Here is a 19,487-nt window from a genome sequence, read left to right on the forward strand (position 1 = left end):
AAACCAGGGTTCATTTTGCAGATGATCATTGAAATCTGCCTTGCTTTGACAAATTCTGGCTACAATGCCTGGACAGGCATCTCTACAGCTGGGGAATGAGCAAGGATGGCACTGGGCATCAAGGCAGGATTAAACCAGGATATAGGGATCCCTTCTAAGACCACTGAAGGCAATGGGTTCAGAAGGGTATAACACTGCTTTGAATTGCTCTGTTAAGTGTAGTTTATATATCAACTGCAAACTATGGTTTCAGATGCTGGGTTGATGGAGCAATCATTAGTAGAAAAAGAAGAGTTGGTTTTTATACCCTGCTTTTCACTACCCAAAGGAGTCTCAGAGTGGCTTACAATTGCTTTCCCTTCCTCTCCCCACAACAGGCACCCTGTGTGGTAGGTTGGGCTGAGAAAGCTCTGACAGGACTGCTCAGTCACAACAGCTCCACCAGGACTGTGACTAGCCCAAGGCCACCTAGTTTGCTGCATGTGGAGGAAGAGTGGGGAATCAAAACCAGCTCTCCAAATTAGAAGCCGCTGCTTTTAACCACCACACCAAGCTGGAGTAGTCTGCGCTAATTCAGCTTAACCATAGTTAAATTAAACCGTGAGTTCTCATTTTGACTGAACAGAATCTTCCACAATATGCTACTTAGCATGAGTCAAATTGGCTCCACCTCTGAAAACCGGATATCAAACTGGGCTCTGAGGGAGTGCAGGCAAAAAAAAAAAAAAACCAAGGAAGAAAATATACTAATAATACTCTTAGGTTACAGATAATTAAAAGTCTGACTCAACCAGAACCTTTGAGACTGATTTTAATAACAGCAAAAGCTTTCACTGGCTACAGACTGCCTTTGTCAGGTGACAGAAATAGCACTGCTAGCCGCAAACAACAGGAGACGGTTCACAGAATGTTTCCGTATGGCAGTGCGAACTGACCCTGTGTTATATGCATGTGAGGAGGAACGAATGCCCTCTTTGCATGCATGACTGTGGAACCAGCTTTCGAGTCAGATGTGAAACTATGACACTAATTCGGTGTGAGATATTTTGAGAAGCAAAGGGAAAGCCTGCCTTGCGGTCGCTTTTTCCATTACAATGAACAATGTCTATCTGGAATCAGCATCTACAATGCTTTCTGTGGTATGCATTACTCTCATTACCATCTTATATTCTAATAGGCAAGTGTGGACCTGGCTGTGGATACTTCTGTGGACTAGGTCCACACTGACAGAAGAGATTTTTCTCCAAACCAGCAATAAAAGGGGGTGGTATTGTTGTTTTTTAAAGCCAAACACACTGATGCTGCAGTGAAGGAGGGGGAGAGAACAGGGGACAGTAGCAGTGGTGATGTGCCTGTCGTTCCTTCTCATAGCACTCCTCCAGTGCTGTTACCTCAGTCTTCCTAGTACAAAACTGAAAAGTTTAGAGAGAGTAGCTCAGGCCGTGAGGGGGGATAAAGAACTTTCCTGCCTGCCTGAGGCTGATGCCTGAGCCGCCCTCCTTAAGCTGTCCCATCAACATGTTCAAAAAAGGTTGGGCTAGGAAATCCAACTCTATTGGCCCCCAAAGAAGGTGTTCCCACCCTCCGATGTTTCAAACTGAGGGGAAAGGCGTTTAAACATTAAAGGGAACATGGCTCCTTTAACATTTAAAAGCCTTTTGTAAGCTGCAGTGGTGGCATGAGTGAAATCTGAAGGCATTTAAAGTGCTTGTCTTTAAATGCCTTCTCCAACCTGACAGTTCAAGGGTGCTTAAAGTGTCTGAGAGATTTCTTTTTTAATGAGTTTGGCCATTTGAGACAGCCAAAAATGGGAGGGGGGGAATAATCCAGCTAAATTAAAATACAAAAAATACTGAAGGGGTATTTTTGAGGTATTTTTTTCAGTTTGGATTAGCTGAATGCACACCCATAGTTAGGACATGGAAGGTGCTAGGATGAAAGAAAGAAGAAATAGTGTGAGGAGGGAATGCAGGAGAAAGTCAGATGCTGGTAGGTTCTACTCAGTGGAAATGGGCCCAGCTCAGCTGGCACTTTGCAATTTAGCCTTAGTTTTCTTTGGAAAAGTCTATTGGTAGGATAGGGAAGGAAGAAAAACCCAAGACAAGAGGGCAGATAAAGGTTCATTTGACTGGTAGGTAAGAAAGCGAGGAGGAGGCAGAAAATGGTGAGAGACCATGAGGGCTTTCAGAAAACAGAAAATAGTGGAGGAGGGGCAAATACGATGCTCCTCTCAAGCCCTTGTGGCTCTTCCATTAGTGTGTGCATTTAATTATTTATTTTCCAGCATAAACATTGAGAGGTATTGAATCTCAGCATCAGGTCACCCCCAACATCTTTTCAATTGCACAACAGAAGGCTGTGAGATACGATCAAGCAGAAATCCTGTTTCCTCCACCATAGGCCAGTTTACACTTTCCAGCATAGCAGCTAAAGTCCAGGACACAAAACATCAGTGACTAAGATGTTTCTCAACTGTACCACGTCAGACTGCAGATGGGGGGGTGTGTGCTTGAACGCCTCACCATAATTTCCCTGCACATAGAAAAGTCAAGGGTCAGAGAGAGGATTCTTGTCTCCACTCTAATTATTTCAGAAAGGAAATGTAGGGTAGCAATGAATCACCTGCAACACCATCAGTACCAGCTCTTTTGTATGTGTAGTAAGCTAGGCTGTGAAGGGAAATGAAGCCAGGTCTGCAGAGGAGAAAGCCTTCTTCCCTGAGTGCAATCCAATCTGTACTTCCTGCTTGGCTGCTCCCTTCATATTCAAACCCTGTTATGGTTATTTAAGTCTTCTTCTTTAATGAGCAAACAGCATGGGGAGTTCCACCTTCATCAGCAAAACTCTGCCCTCATTGCACAGCCACCATCCAAACTGGAGTCCCATGTGGGTTTAATTCTGCTTTAAACGGTTTTGGAAGATGCATAATCGCTGTCACATACAGTTAGATTAAGTTCAGTAACACCTTAAGAGAGCAGCAAGATTTTGGGGATATGAGTTTTCAAGAGTCCAAGCTCGCTTCAGGTACCCTCCCCTCTGTCACATATATTCTGGCTGTTTGAGACAATCACTTTTCAGTTTCTAAGGACAGAAACATAAACAATAGTCATTTTTTTGTTTTTAATTGTTGCACAGCACGAAGAACTGGAAACAATGTGCAAGGTAGATCTGGTTGCATCAAGGCCTTTTCACTCCCAGTCCTTTTTTCACTTTCTGTACAGCTTTTTTGAAAGCAGGGAAATGAGAAAGGTCAGAAATAGGTTTTTTTCCCTGAAGAAAATGTATCCAAGGGTGTTTATTTGTAAAATGGCACTTTGCTCAGGTATTTATGTTTAAAAAAAACAAAACAAAAAACTATTTTGCAAAGTGAGTGCTGTAAAAACCCAAAGACTAAAATAAAACGATCTCGCCAGGTAGTCAAAAGGTTAAAGAAACAGGGTGTAACAGGATGGCAATTCAAATCTTAAAGGAGATAGCCCAAAGCACTTTGGTCAAATATACCAAAATCTGCACACAGGCAGTGCAGATTTCTAGAACACACTGAGCACATGTGGGGATTTCTGGTTCGAGGTGTATGACTCAAAAAAGGGAGGTCAACAAAATGGCTAATAGGACAAACCTGACCCAACTCGAGCCTGACAGAAACCTGTAAAGTTTTTATTCTGCCTATCTCTTTATTATCATTGGTTACCATCTTAGACAGAGAGAAAGCACTTACTGCTTATTTGATTTTCCTTTACTCAAATGTTAGCCAGTTGTGCCTTAGCTGTATGCTTTTCCTTTCTGTAACCAGTGATTACTTATATAACTAAAGATAAAATTTTGTTTTTCTGAAATTGGAATTATAGAATATCCACATAAAAGCCAAACTTACCTCATACTTAATACAAGATACCAAGAAAAGTTGGAGGAATACACACTTGGTTATCAATAACCCCAACAAGTAAGAACACCAACGTCTTTTCTACCTCCATATTGGCTTGGAGTAGAAGACTTAATCTGAAATGAAGTCTCAACACACTGAAAGACAGGTTACCAGACAAATGCATCTAACTGGCAACCAGGTGGAGGCAGGGAGAAGGAAATCGAAATGTGCAGGAGGGTGGGTGTGGGAGTGGAATAAAGCTGAAGAAGCAACTCCTTGTTCTGGTCTAGCATCTTGATACCTGGGCGAACTGAGTACATTCCACATCCACATGATAGAAACAGGTGCCTCTAGGGCTACTTGTACCACAGAGATCACACCTTAATTTGAGGCACTGAGCTAGTAATGTGAGGTCAATTGGTATATACTCAATAGGAACCCACATACTTTTCATTCGTCAATTGATCTATCAATCAACTGACAGGCAGACCAGAAACAGATTTCCAGCCAGGTACCTGATAAACAAGAGTTCAAAATGGCTCATAACAAAAGTACATATTAGGAAGCTTCATCTTCTCGGATGCAGTTAGTTCTCTGTGTGTCTATATGTCTCTCTAAACAGGTTTGTAAGCTTTGAGAGACAATATTTGCACTCGTGATCCTCTTTAAAATATACACAGCTAAATTAATAATTTAGGATCCCTTTAAATACAACCATGTCCAAAGTAGTGATTAATACACTGATTAGAATAACAAAATATATTTTTTTTAAGTGAAATGCTGTTAAACCCAATAAAAACCACCCCAAGTATAGAGTATGGCAAACATAGATGTCACAAGAGATTAGGGCTGAATCAAATGCTCTAAGCCAACATTTACAATGTAAAAATTTTTTTGGGGGGAAGAGGTAAAATTCCCCCCAAAGCCCCATTCCGTTCACCTTGTTTGCCCTTTCTTCATTACCAGTTTGTAGTCCTGGCAGCAAAAGTTCCTTGGAGCTGCTTGACACCATTATTTTCTCATTCAGCTGTGCCAGAATCAGGGTAGGAACTCAAAAGGCAGCATTACCCTAGCTTTGATCTGACTTCTTGATATCAACATGTAGCCAGACTTGACTGGCAAAATGAGTCATCATGAAGTCTAATAGGCAGTACTTGCTGGGTTCATGTTGGCATCATGAAGCTGAAATAGAAAATGGTGCTAAGCCCCGGTAAGTGAACATGTGTGTTGCTATCCTCAGTGGGGCGGGCTTCACCCCCTTTGTAGAAACAACCCCTCCAAACTGCTTAGAACAGCCTTTCTTGACTTTTTTACCATTGAGAAACCCCAAAAATATTCTTCAGGCTTCAAGAAATCTCAATAGTGCAATTGTGCAGAATATGGTTGGGAAACAAATATATATATTTAATTTCAACATAAGTACAATTTGCCAGGTACCCCCAGATGTCCCTCCAAAAGTGGCACAATCTAGTCACCTCACCCTAGTTCTTTGTTACAAAATGGCCTGCGCTGCCTGACTGAATCGTTCTGTGTATTTTGTAACCCACCGTGAATCTCAATGAGAAAGATGGGACATAAATGGGACAGGTAAATAAGTGATATTAATGCAATCATAAGGCATACGTGTGTGAATCATATATATTTGACCTGGCTGTCTGTTTTTGCAATCCATACCTATTTACTTATGTGTAATTTCAGTTCCTGTTTTAGGCTTGTGACATACGAGTCCAGACTGCACTAGCCTCACTGTTGTCTGCTGAACCACATTCCAACCAGAGCCCAACCACCACATGGGTAGGAATGTCCTTATTTCCAAATATGAACTATTGGCTATGCAAATTGGTTCGTCTGGCCCTCCCAAGTAGGCAACTTGTGTCTCGGTTGCTAGTAGCCAGCCACTAGCCAAAGGCCATTAAGGAAGCAATCATTGCCTAGCACAGCACAACAGTACTTCCATAAAATTATTAAGACAGTGGTGAGATTGACATGTTTGATGACCAGCAGGACCATTCTAATATTGTACTTCTCCCTGTGGGTTCGCTTTTCTTGCTATAGAAACAGAAACTGGAGAATACTAATGTTTTTGCATTCTTTTCTAAGCAATAAACTGTCAAGAAGAGGGCAACCTAGCTTAAAATTGTTGTAACAAAATTTGCGTTTGGTACTTGCACTGGTGGGGGGTGGGGTGGGGTGGGTAGAAGATAGTGTTGCAGTTCAGCATAATGCAGCAACTGAGAAACTGTCTGTGAAAAGTAGAGGGCATGCACTGCAGCTGCTTCACGCTCTGGTTATTTTCTGTGACGTTGCTCAATGTATTATTAACTAATCTTCCTTTTACTGTAAATCATTTCTGCTCCAGGGATGTATTCTTATGCTCCTAAATTTTCTGTTTGAAAAGTCACAGGAAGTTTAGAGCCTTTGATTTGTCAGATCAGGGACAGGAGCAAACCAGAAGTATACACTGGAAATGAGATTGTTGTAAATATCACAGAAAAACATACCATAAAAACTGCGGCAATGGGGGCATCTTGATCGACACTCAGACTGGATAATTGTACTTCAAAGTCTGTTGGTAGACTAATGGAGGGAGTTAACTTGTCTTTTGCACTGCTGAAAAACAGATTGTGACATATGCTTAACACAAATTAAAGGTCCATGGGAAGGAAGCTAGAGATTCATTAAAGTAATATAGAATAATATGTGATGCTTATTAGATTACACAGTGGCACTCCAAGAGGTCCAAGCCCAAAGTCTTTCCAGCATGCAATACCTGTTTTGAATTCTGATATACCATTATATCAGCAAAATCGCAAAAAAGATATCTAAATTTGTCTGGTAAGGGGGAAAAAAGAATAAAATTAAAGTATTACAAGATGCAAAGGATACCTAATTTGAAATTGTATTTCATGGCCTGTTGTTTAGTTTGGATGAAAGGTGGTTTATGTTGAAAAATAGAAGGACATGATTTAGAAGGACATGATTTGAGATTGCGATAGCATGGCTATTTATGCTAAAGCTAAGGTTAACAAAGCTAAGGTTAACATAAAATGCTAAAATCATTTTTTAGAAGTGACATTTTCAGAATCAGGAACAAATATAAATTCAGATTATGCACAAAAACACCCTTTGTATTTTTCTTATCTATGTTGTATTTTAACATTTTGAAAAAAAAATTAAAATAATAACTCATGTGAGCAGGAAGTTTGTCATTCATTTTCTCTGCAGAATCTTCCTTTAAAATCTGATGAAATTGGGCTATACCTTGCCACCTTCCCTCTCCTTTTCCCATATACTATCAGGTACTACCATTAAAAGACTGAAATAATTTAAGCTATACAATCTGGGTCTCATCCACCTGGTTATCTCCCATCTCCCACCATAATATATATCATTTACCAATATCGACTTCCTATTCTCTACATAAGACAGACAAGCCAGCCCCAACAATAATATTCAGAATCCACTGGGATCCATTCCTACCCATAACATAGATTAAGGTGGGTAGTGCTGTTGATCTGAAACAGCAGAACAACATTTAAGTCCAGTGGCACCTATTAAACCAATGAAGTTTTAACCAGAGAGGAAGAGAAGGTTTTTTATACTGCACACGGGAGAGTAGGGAATCAAACCCAGTTCTTCAGATTAAAGGCCACCGCTCATAACCACTACACCACTTTCATGTGCAAGCACACTTCTTCAGATACATATACCCATAGAAGTCAGCATTCTCCAGGGGGAAATTATACTGTTAGAATTCATGAAGAAGTTTAACAAAATTCTTGTCTTTGGACTGAACAAGAGCAGAAAGTTCTGATATCCTCAAAAATAAGATTTTGTATTCAACCCTTTCCTCATTACTGAGCTTTCATCTTTGAAGTGTGTGCATTTACTAGAAATGAAGTTGGACTTAACCTATATCTGCCCTAATCTACAATTCTATCTGCCCTTCAGTGACACATCTTCTTCTCACTCCTTTAGATCTATTTACTTGGATGATAATCATGGGGCTAGCTCTGTCCACTCCCCTCAGCCCATCCCTACCAGGCTACAGAACTGCTCATGTAAACCGGAGCTCTGATTATATCAAAGAAGGCTCTTCCCAAGTTAGTGATGCACCAATATTATTCACAGAAAGAAAAACTGGAATGTCCTTGTTTGGCAGGAAACTTTGCTAACCCTTCTTTTTTACACAACATCCCTGTGAGGTTCATATCTACTGAATCATTCACTTGCTTTGCTGCCCCTCCTTCTACCTGTAGAAATGAAACCAGACAGAGAGGTACCAGAATAATGAACAGATACAAACTTTTCTGATGGTTAATTAATATCAGATGCATTCAGATGACTTATAGATTTTAAATAATGGGTGTCATTCAGTCCAGACTTTGATTAACCACTAATCCAGGGGTAGTCAAACTGCGGCCCTCCAGATGTCCATGGACTACAATTCCCAGGAGCCCCTGCCAGCATTCACTGGCAGGGGCTCCTGGGAATTGTAGTCCGTGGACACCTGGAGGGCCGCAGTTTGACTACCCCTGCACTAATCCAACCATGCATTCCGAAGCCCAACATACATGTTTTCTAAACTATTAGCTGTCCCTACTTTGCTTCCAAATGGCAATGGATTGTGTGGTATGATGTCCTACAAAGATCAGCACAGATTCAAATTAGCAGCCGTGTTGGTCTGAAGTAGCACAATAAAATCAGAGTCCAGTAGCACCTTTAAGTCCAACAAAGATTTATTCAAGGCGTGCAAGCACTCTTCGTCAGACTAAGAACTGTCCATCATAACAGTAGGAATATATACACAAAAGTTAATCCTGTTATATTAGTAAACTGTGTCACAGCATCCAAACACAGCCACATGATACCTCTCTGCCAAACCAGCCAATCAAACCCCTCGAACCCATTTGTAGTTCACAAGGACATATATTAAAAATAAAACTGTCAAAGCCAGTGATCCACAGCTCACACCGTACTATTTACTGCCGGGCCCCATCTGTCTCCATACCAGTGTGAGACTTTCTTACAAGTAGAAGCTAAGCTGGCAGCTATCTTGTCCTGAGACCAGAAAGTAGAATTCAAAATTACATTACATGTTACTAACAGTCACATAATCCCAATTAAAATAAATTGTGAGGAATGTGGGTACACAAGTTATATAAGGTTAGCATGCATAGTGAGATAAAAAACCTTTGTCCTTGTTGAGTCCAGGATATGTCAAAATATTGTGTTGTAATAACTTGCATTTCTGCAATCTCCCTTTCTTGTGTCAAGTCCCTCCATCAAATCCTCTGCCAAAGAATTAATGGACACAAGTCTGACATCAAAAGCCATAAGACTGAAAAACCTGTAGGGCAACACTTTAACCTTCCAGGACATTCTATAAGGGACCTGAAAGTAGCTGTTTTATTACAAAGAAACTTCAAGAACAGGCTAGAAAGAGATTGCAGAAAGCAGGGTACAAAACCCCCCCAGCTTTTCTTTGGAGGAAGGGCTGGATAAAATTAATTAAACATAATTCAGTGGCACCAAATCTGCATAAACTTAGCTTCCTACTTTGCAGCTCAGGGTTCAAAAACATTGTCATTATGAGAGACAGAAGAACAAAACAGAATAAAATACCAAAAGCTTCTTTTGCATGGACAATAATTTCTCATTAAGAACAGCATTTTTAAATGACTGAAAAAGTTGTAGATTTTTAGCCCACCATACCTTGTAAAATTCAGACCTGCTTTTGGAAACTAGGGTGTTGAAATATACTATGAACTAAAAGAAATAAAGGTTCTGGAAATTCTTTGCACATATATACAAGTACCATAAAGGGAAAGTAATAACTACTGAACTTTCCACTTGAGCCCCTGTGAATACATGGCCGCTTCCACATGGAGACTATGGCTTAATCTGCACTTTGTTTATTCTGTTGTGGATCATGCTGAATCCAGATTGATTTGAACCTGGGTCTTCCTCTTCTCCCCGTTTTCATTGAAACAGAAAAGTGTTCTGCACGTGGTTAGAGAAGCTGCACGTGGGGAACCAAGCGCAACAGAAGCCTCTTTCTTTTCTTTAAGGGGGGGGGGAGGATTGGAGACAGCAGAGGAGGGGGAATAAATCCAAGAGGCAAATCTCTGGCGAGAGAAGCTAGGGCTTCTGAAGCTTCTGCCAAGATAAGTTAGGGCTTCCCCTTTAAGGCAAGCTTGCAGCCTGGGAATGAGGAAGCCTTTGAACTGAAGCCTTAACCAATCAGGGCTTCTCTACCCCAGAGGCTCAGCAACAAGTTCAGAACCTGCATGCTTTCTAATGCTGATTATTCAAATATTGAGGGTTATATCCACTCAAGGATATTGTGGGAAAAGGTAGGGTCACTTCGGATCAATCCTGCTTGTTGCAGAGGGAAATTTTAAATCAGACAAAATAAAAATGGAAATTGCATTCAGTGGAGACGGCAGGGACTGAATCGACCTGGGATTGGAATAAAAGCTCCGTGCAGATACAGCCTATGTACAGCTAGTCAGTAAAAGTTTCCCACTCTCTTCCTCCCCCACAGTGGGAAAATGGAACCCTAATTGTGACTGTAGTGGGGAAATGGAACCTTAATGGTGACTATTACTCTTGGCATAAAGAACATCAAATGCATCTCTTGTTTCACATTACTCAAATTGAGGAGTGGGTTTAAATATGAATACATGAAGGTAAGTAAAAAGTATTACTACAAAATCACAGAAACCTTTATTAAACAAAAATATCAAAATGTGAAGCTATTGTTTCTCAACATATCCTCCCATCTAGGTCTATACATTTCTCTAACTCTTCCCCGAAGAATTCTTCACACTTCCATTTCCACTTGGCATCCTCAAGGGACTAAAATTGTGTTCCTTTTAAATGCTGAGTTTTGGGAACAAAAACAGATCAGGACTGTTGGGTGGATGAGGTAAGATATCCCAATGAAAGTCGTAGTACAGCCCCTGCTACCCTTGAAAATAAGCAGGTTCATTGTCATTGCGGGGGGGGGGGGGGGAGATCCATCAGTGTAACATTCCTGGTTTTTTTTCTAACCAATGCAGTTTTCGGTTTTCTTCCTCATACTAAACCCCCTGTGATCATCTTGCATCCTTTGAGAAAATCATTTTGTTTGGAATAAACCCAGTCTGGAACCCTAATAGCAATACTTTTTGACTTAACTTTGTATATGGAATGGTGAGTATTGTCCAAAAGTAAGGAAGGTCTGGAATGCCATTACAGAATCTTAATAAAACATATTCATGTACTTTGATCATTGAATGTTCTATACTAAAAAAGAGATACTTCTGCGCAAGAAAATTACATTTTCCACATGTTTCTTCTGCATATTCAATGCATATTCATTCATGTTCCCTGGGTGGCCTCAGATACAAGCTACAAATGATTGCCAAATTATAATCTGAAATGCGGAACTTCAAGTAACAGCTCTAAAGTGTTTGCCATCGGCTCAGAGTAATTGTCTTTCAACTTTGGTTCTTGCTGCCTTTGGCACATTTTTTCGCTCATTAGACAGGATGGAGGCACAATTCAAACACAGCAACTACGAGGATAATGGAACTTGCTCAGGAGGAAATTAGCAAGTCCCCCAAAGCTTCCACTACAATCAAACATCACTTAAAAGGACCTCACAGATACAGGCCTCTTTAGGTTTAACTACCTTCCCGCCAATCACATTCATAGTTACAGCATTCCCCTACAAGCTACAAAAACCGCTGACATCCTTGTCCTTGCTAGGAAATAAAGATAACAGAAGAGGAAATGGCCATCACACCTGCTACACTGAGGGCCATTTCGCACGGCTTCAAAGTAGCAGAATGGTTGCTATTTGGAAACGCTACTAATTTGACATAACCCACGACGTCGTAGACAATCTGCAACAATCCTGAAACCAATCAGCAAAAAGCGCTTCGTTGTGGCGCTTTCAGGGGAATCCAGAAAAGTGGATTCACCCTCCGGATAGCGATACACTCCTGCAACCAATCTGCAACAGTAGCGCTAAAGATCTGTGCGTTACCATTGTTGCTGGTTCTTCAAAGTCCCTCCCCCTGGCTCTCTCCTCCAAACTTCCGGCGAAGCGATCGCCATTTTTTTTTCTCCGAGCGAGCGGGGATAAACGCACCGGCGAGCCTCTTTCTGTTTAGAGGCTTCCCTGGCTTCAGTCCTTCACCTTTAGTCACTAAGCACAAACAACTGAAAAGCCCGTTTGCTGAAATAAAGTCCCTTTATTTTTTACAAATAAATTCAGCCGAAAATCGTGCCCGTGAGAGGGGGGGGGGATTTTTTTTTTATCACTCGAGGCAGCGTGCAAATGATCATACAATCAAACGACAGCTCACATTAGGCAGCTGGATGGGTCTCTCCGTAGCAACGAATCTACCTAGATTCATTGCTATGGGTCGTTTTTTTTTTTTAAAAAAACCTTTCTTAAAGGGAAAGGGGCTGTTTGGGAGCATGCTAACGGCTGCCCATTGGCTGCTTGACGGCCAGGGGCGGGACGAGCTTGGCAATAGCGCTTCCTTTCTAGCGATTTCTGCCGAGACCGGAAGCCTGTGGGAAACGCTAAAAAACGCAACTGATTCCACTACAAAGGCAGGTATGCATAACGACGAATTCCACTATTTTAAATGGCGATTTTTCATTCCGCAAACAATTTGCAACAAAGATCCCTGTGCGAAAAGGCCCTGAATATTCGCCTATCAATGGATGTGATTTGCCTCTGCTGTTATTGAGGGGAAGCAGTTCTGTGCCTCAGAGGAGGACTGTTTGCCACAGTTGAGCCAAACAGCATAACACTATTTCCTTTGTGATGCTTTGGGGGGGTAGGAATGAAACCCACATAAGAGCCCCTTTTTGACCAACAGCAGTGGAGGTAAACAAAACTAGGCCTACCTCTTCTGCCTCCTACCATTCACCCACATGGCAAATGGGTTTGGAATGCATTTTAGCCTGGAAGTGCAGCAGATCCCCTTTGACCAACGTAAATAACTAAATAAACTTGTCAACTCTCCTTATTCCACAGCTGCAAGCAAAAAGATAACGCACAGAAAGCCTGTTACCTCCCCCCCCCCAAGGGTAGAACTTTTTTCTACAGCTGGTAAATATAATGGCAAAAGCACCTTCAAATCTGTAAACATTTGTAGCGTGAGAAACTTCAACAGCATTTGAGATTTCTTGCCTTTCTCATCTTCCATTTGCCAAATTTTGACTTAAGATGGTAGAGAGACAGCTTGCTGTAGTATGAGGTGGCCTCTAATATGGAGGGCCAGGTTTAATTCACTGGTCTTCCACGTGCAGTCAGCTGAGTGATCTTGGCCAAGTCACAGTCTTGTTAGAGCTTTCCCATACAGCAGTTCTCTCAGAGCTCTCTCAGATGTTTGCATGGTGCCGAACATCACAAATGTCCAGCACCATTTAAAATCATACTTTCCCTCCTACAACTTTGAGTAATCTGTATTGGTTCTTCTCTTAGTTTTGTACGCTGCTATTTGCATTTTAGTGGACTTGAATACCATGCTATTTAACTAGGGTTGGAGAGAATGGTTGTGATTAGTGTTCAGCTGGCAATGTAATGCTACTTATATCTGTGCTTGTAAGTATTTATTGTTATATTCTATTTCATCTCCTTGGGAGTAAATAGGCTTAAGGTGACCAGATTGTCCCACTTTTGGAGGGACATCTGGGGGCACCTGGCAACTTTTACTTATGTTGAAATTAAATATATATGTATTACAATACTATTTTTGTGTTCTATGCATTCTATAAAAAAAATTGTTGCTCCATATAGACCAAATTTTTAATCAAGAACCCCCCCCCTCCCCGGTCAATGGTGTCCTGCTTTACCAGTATTAAAATCTGGTCACCTTAGCTTAAAGTGTAGAATAATGTCTTTCCCAGCTAACTGGCTTCTAACCCAATGCAGACATCCCAAGCTTGAGTGCCCCTGTGTAAGAGGACTCCACACTGTCAACTAGGCCTCTAGGAAGGTGATTATTATTGAACCTTAGGTATCTAATGACTTCCACCAACAGTGTTTTCCCTCCTTCAGCTCAATTTTCTAAGCTGAATGAAATCTTGATAACAGATGTATAAAGAGTTCCAAACTCATCATTAGATCATTACATGATCCCATTACATCATTTTATGCATGCCATACTCATATGAATTTGTGACTGTCTGGATCCACATCAGTCCACCGGCCTTGAAAAATTCAAGATCCACCTTAAGCTTTTAGTGGTGACTCAGCATAAGAATTCATACACTCGGCATGTGTGAAGTGTTGTAAAGATGTAGCTCACATGGCAGCCCCAAGCTTTCCCATACAGCAGTTCTCTCAGAGCTCTCTCAGAGGCTTTCGAGGCAGAGGCATTTTGCCATTGTGTTCTTCTGCTGTACCGGCAGTGTCTTCCTTGGAGGTCTCCCTTCCAAGTTCTGGCCCTGTTTAACTCCCAAGATGTTACCAGATAGAGCTATACCATGCTTTCTTCCCTTCCTCATGCAAGCAACACAAGTACACGGGACATGCAACGGGTCCCTTGGCCAGAGCCAACATTAACTCCCACTATAGGACAGGAAATAAGAGCCATTGCATTATGAACTCTATTCCTGCTGTCCCCTTAACAAAATTCTTTGTGATGAAGAGCCAAGAGAGACAGCCTCAGTAGGGGCAGAGCAAACATGAGCAGTCATTTACCTCCTATTTGCTCTCTTCCTGGTAGGCATCTCCAGCCAGCCTCCTCCACTCCCTTTCAAGAGCTCCACCTTGAAATAGTATAGACCCAGAGCAGCCCTCTCAGCTCATTTCAGCAAACAATGCCACCTGGAAAAGTCTCTGAGGAAGAGCCCTGGCCTTGCTCACGGGGAAATGCCCACCCCCCTCTCAGGGCAACTGGACCTAGTTGGCCGCATCAGAGGTGATCATGCCTCCCTTTTCCCTCCTCTTACCAGTTGGGTCAGTATGGCCTCTTTGGGATGAAGTCACAGCCAGGAGTCTCAGCCATCTCCAAGCTGACACACAGACCCACGCTACCTAATCTGAAGTGGATCCTCATTACCCCTCCCCACACACCTAGGAAAAGGCACACATCAGCTCTTCTTGGATAAGTCTAAGAGAGCAGAGATGAATTCCAAGGCCATTTGCAGTTATGTTGTTGCATTTAATGTCCACAAACTTTCACAGTCCACAGAGGTGTTAATAGCACTTAGCTATTATTGTTTGGTTCTCAGATGTCAAACTGTGCTATTGTTTCAGCTGTAAAAAGGCACAGACAGTTTACATGGTAATACAATGAACATGAATGGTAACCTGAATGTCAACAATCATAACAATCGTAACTGCTTGTTATGATTAGTGGTGATAGGCTGATATTTCTTTACCAGCAGTTATGAGTAGGAGAATGGGTCTACAAATTTAAGATTTGTAGTAAAATCTTATGAAGAGATATATCCTTTAAAGCAGGGGTAGTCAACCTGTAGCCCTCCAGATGTTAATGAACTACAATTCCCATGAGCCCCTGCCAGCAAACGCTGGCAGGGGCTCATGGGAATTGTAGTCTATGAACATCTGGAGGACCACAGGTTGACTAACCCTGCATTAAAGAACTGCATCACCCTGTTATGCTCCCATTATGTATGCAGATAAAGAGAGATGAGAGTTTTACTGGACTGGAAGGAGAATTGAGTACTATGGTGAAGGTCTATTTAGTTACTTCAAGATTCCAATGCAGGTTTAGCAGTTGTGCTTTAGTATTAAGTAGGGTTATGCACTCCAGCGCGCTTTGGCTGCTTCAGCGATCACTGAAGCCCGAAGTGGCCAGGGCCGCAACATGGACCGGAGGGGCACCAGCTGGCATGTCGCTGCTGGTGCTGCCTCTCCCCTTCACGCCACGTGCTGGCCGCTTCAGGCTTCAGTCATTGCCGAAGCAGCCGAAGTGCACCGGAGTGCACAACCCTAGTAGTAGAGCACAACCCATCCTACATTGGCACAGAGGGGGCTAAAAATGCCCCATCACAGCGCGGATCACAGCGCTTCCCACACACACAAACAGCAGAACCTATCCACCACCACTGTGTTTTCCGGGGGGGGCACATTTCAGTGGGGCACCAGGTACCCTGCTGAAATGTGTCCCTGTGGGAACAAAAAACTATGGAGCATGCAACTACCATCTATGCACTGCCGGTGGCCTGACAAGGCCGCCACTATGACGAATGAGCCTCTTTGGGAAACTGAGGAGCACATAATGTCACATCTTCCCTTATCAGAGAGATTTTCCAGGAAATATTGAATTTGTGTGCGTGCAGTGCATTAAAAATGCAACCTTATCCAACCCTTAATATTAATAAAAGCATTACTCTCACTGACATGGTACTGTGTATTATTGGCCTTCAACTGCAAGAATATAGCAGAAACTTGACAATACCTAACTTTCAATAGGAAGAAGCACTGAATACTTTACCTGAAGTTAACTTGTTCAAGGTTCCTGGCTGACCTGAATTGTTGTACTATTTCCAGAGCATCCTATTTCCACAAAAAGTAACAGATAACCCCCAAAATTTGTAGCATTATAGAGCTTATGGGAAATAATGAAATATAAAAAAAATGGGGAGAAAAGAAAAATGCAGTAGCAAACAAACATTTCATACACATTCATCTGCGAGCTTACAGATCAGCAAGCTTTTACAGAAACACGCAAAAAAAGTGAACTTGCTTTTCTACAGGGAAAATGCAAACATATGGCGGTTTCTCCTGCTTTAAATGTAGCCTAGCATCTGCATTATGGATTTTTCTTAAGAGCTCAAAAATCCAGAATGGTAAATTGCATCATCAACAGCATTAGCAAGACATGCCTAACAATTACGTTCAAGGCATAAGTACATGGAAGGTTCATGTGATCTTGCATTTCAGCTAGGGATATGAAAATAAGAAGTTGATCCTCTAAAAGCATAAATGAAATCCAGGAGGCTTCTGGGCTGAAATACTATGTCTGTACCCGTGCAGACTAATGGGGGCGCAAGCACATGTTTAGGAATGTAGCAAGGAAGGCCAAAAGCACATTGGATGAGGCTCTAATCCTTCAAATACAACAAGTGCAGAAGTGTTTTACAAAGTCAAATTAATACTTTAGTGATATTAATGGACTCTTGGCTTCCCTGCATCACATGACATATGGCAGAAATCCTGTAGTCCGTCTTAGGAAGTGATGGGATTTATCTTGGCAGGTATATGGTTGCAAACGTGTTTTTGCAAAGATAGAAAAAATACAAGCCCAGGTACTTACAAGGGAGGATTATTGGGAAAAAGGGGTGCTTAAGCCCTCCTGTTTTTGCAGGTGGGGGGGCGGGTGAGTGAACCAGGGTGGGAGAGCATTTATGGGATGAACTATAGATAAAGTTTAAATAAAGTACTCCTTATTGTTTATTGTCCTGCAAATGTCCTCTCCCCCTACCCTTCCTGGTATTAGCATTACAAAGGTAAGCAGGGGAAGCCTGTGTTCCCCTCATAACAGCTAGTTCTGCCTTCAGGCACAAAACTGCATACACTTTGCCTAAAATATATTTGAAAAGGCAATGTCTGGTGTACAAATAGGAAAAGAAGACCCCGGAGGGCATCAAGAAGAAAATGAGAGAGGTTAGTAAGGTTAGCACCTTCTTTCCTGTTAAGGGTAATTTCTTGTCTGTCTCCAGATGTTACTCTCCCTTCTTCTTAAAAGTGCCATACTCTATCGTTTCCACATTTGAGACATACCTTGTTTTAGCTATGCTTTGGATTTCCTTTCAATGCTGTTAGTTGACACTAGGCTTTCTGCATTTGAGCTTTCTTCCCTTCGTTTCTCAGGCTAAAGCTTGCCATATATTTTCTGTATCTGAGTTGGAAAATGGCAGCCTCCCATCATGCTTTGCTCCTTTCCCCTTTTCCTCCAATTTATTTTTGCAAAATGGTCCCTGCTTGCACCTAATGCTACCATTCTGTGCCCTTGACTGCCTCCCCACTTCCCCCCAAATATACTTGATGTGATTTAAAAAAAAAACATAGGTTATCGAGTTACAATGCTGCAGCAGTGTAATGAACAAGCCTGCCACTATTTGTTTATACTTAGAGACAGAGTTGTAATACAATAACCCCTTTTTTATAAGTCACGTTTCAGAGGGAGGGGGAAGAAGGATGGCGATTGGGAAGGGGCAGAGAGTATGTGCAAATGGCTAAAAAAATGACGGATGGAGGGGAAAAAACCCAATTGGAAGTATTTTTCCATTGAGCAATCTTGAATTAGATTCTATCTTGAAAAATGAAATCACTGTAACCAGGAATTTCTTAACCATGAGGTAAGTGAGAGGGCAATTTGGTTCTGCACCTGGAAAGGCAGATTTTAGTGCAGAAACGGACAAAAATTTCGGCCTTCATAAAGGTAAATCCGAATGATATAATTAGTGTGGAAATGGTTACTCAAGTCTTACTCTCTCTCAGCTAGAGATGTAGTTAGAAACTTATCTCCATCGTTCCTCTTTCCTAGGAAGTATGTTAATTCCTTTAAAAAAATCCTTTATCTGCTCTTTAATCACATTGTGCACCCGTTGCTGCCAGTTTGTGAACCCGCTGCACCATACTCTGCCAACAAAAGAGATGTGGTTTCTCATGCTTCACCAAGCCCTCCCCCACCCCCATCCTACAAGCCTAACAACTAATGTGAATGTGTAATAAATAGAGAGTTACTGTTATGGTATCCTGCAAGAAACACAGTATTTGTCAAGGCAGCTGACATGGCCTTCACTTTCAACATAAGTTAAAAGCTAGAGATTTTGCCATCTGGGATTTGTAAAGGTAGAAGGGGTATTGTTTTTCAGTCTGCAGATGAGGCCAAATCTGACCTTCTTTGGATTTTCAAAGACTGGTAGGTCAGAAAACAAGAGAAAGCGATAGATTCCCTCCCAGATGACTAGGAAGAGAGAAAGGCACAATTCACTTTTGTTTTTTATCACTAAACATAATAGCACAGAGAACCCTTAAAACAAAAATCATCGTTTGCTGTTCCTCTGAGCAAATCAGGAATCATGTTTGTACTTAAATTTCAGAACCCCATGGGCATAATGGAAACAGTCACCCTTGTAGTCCTCATGTCTACGTTGCCAACCACGGATTCAAAAAATAAATAATATTTTATATTCACCAGATATGCTCAAAGTAACTACAACAATATCTAATTTAAAAAGCCTTACTAATAGCTTATAGAACATGTTTTTTTTCCTAAATTTCACAGAAATTGTTGGCCAAGGGTCTGATTCAGTATAAGACAGCTTCATGTGTGAGTGAAGGATGATGGAAGAAAGGTTTCTCTTTCTTACCTGGCTCTCCCAAACAAAAATTAGTTCCCATTAACCAATAGGTCTTGGACATGAGTCTGGTCCAGTTTTCCTGATTTCACTTGGTAACTATTTTGGGAAGTCCTCCCCTGAGCATTTGCCCTGGCCTCCTAACTTTAAAAAATCCTCTTATATTTCCTATTTTTAAAATTTTGTAGTGGGTGAGTGTTGTTTTTGCTCCGTTTCTATGATATTGTGCTTTCCATGATATTGTACTGGTTTTATTTTAATAGATGTGGCTTTAATA

General features: G+C 41.5%; 1 protein-coding gene across 8 annotated transcripts in view; it reads right to left on the reverse strand.

Annotated features, from left to right (window-relative positions):
- THRB (thyroid hormone receptor beta) overlaps nucleotides 1–19,487 on the reverse strand; it is a 184,297-nt gene that overhangs the window by 94,534 nt on the left and 70,276 nt on the right. For 2 of the 8 annotated variants that reach the window (XM_077302752.1, XM_077302750.1), the window contains exon 4: nucleotides 6,367–6,475. The exons of 5 other annotated variants lie outside the window; for them this stretch is intronic. In XM_077302752.1, coding sequence (XP_077158867.1) covers nucleotides 6,367–6,369 — 3 coding nt within the window. In that variant the 5' untranslated portion in view covers nucleotides 6,370–6,475. The remainder of the gene's footprint in view (nucleotides 1–6,366; nucleotides 6,476–19,487) is intronic. One more of the 8 variants, XM_077302751.1, reaches the window with a different exon arrangement.

The sequence above is a fragment of the Paroedura picta genome, chromosome 11, assembly GCF_049243985.1.
Source record: "Paroedura picta isolate Pp20150507F chromosome 11, Ppicta_v3.0, whole genome shotgun sequence".
Lineage (NCBI taxonomy): Eukaryota > Metazoa > Chordata > Lepidosauria > Squamata > Gekkonidae > Paroedura > Paroedura picta.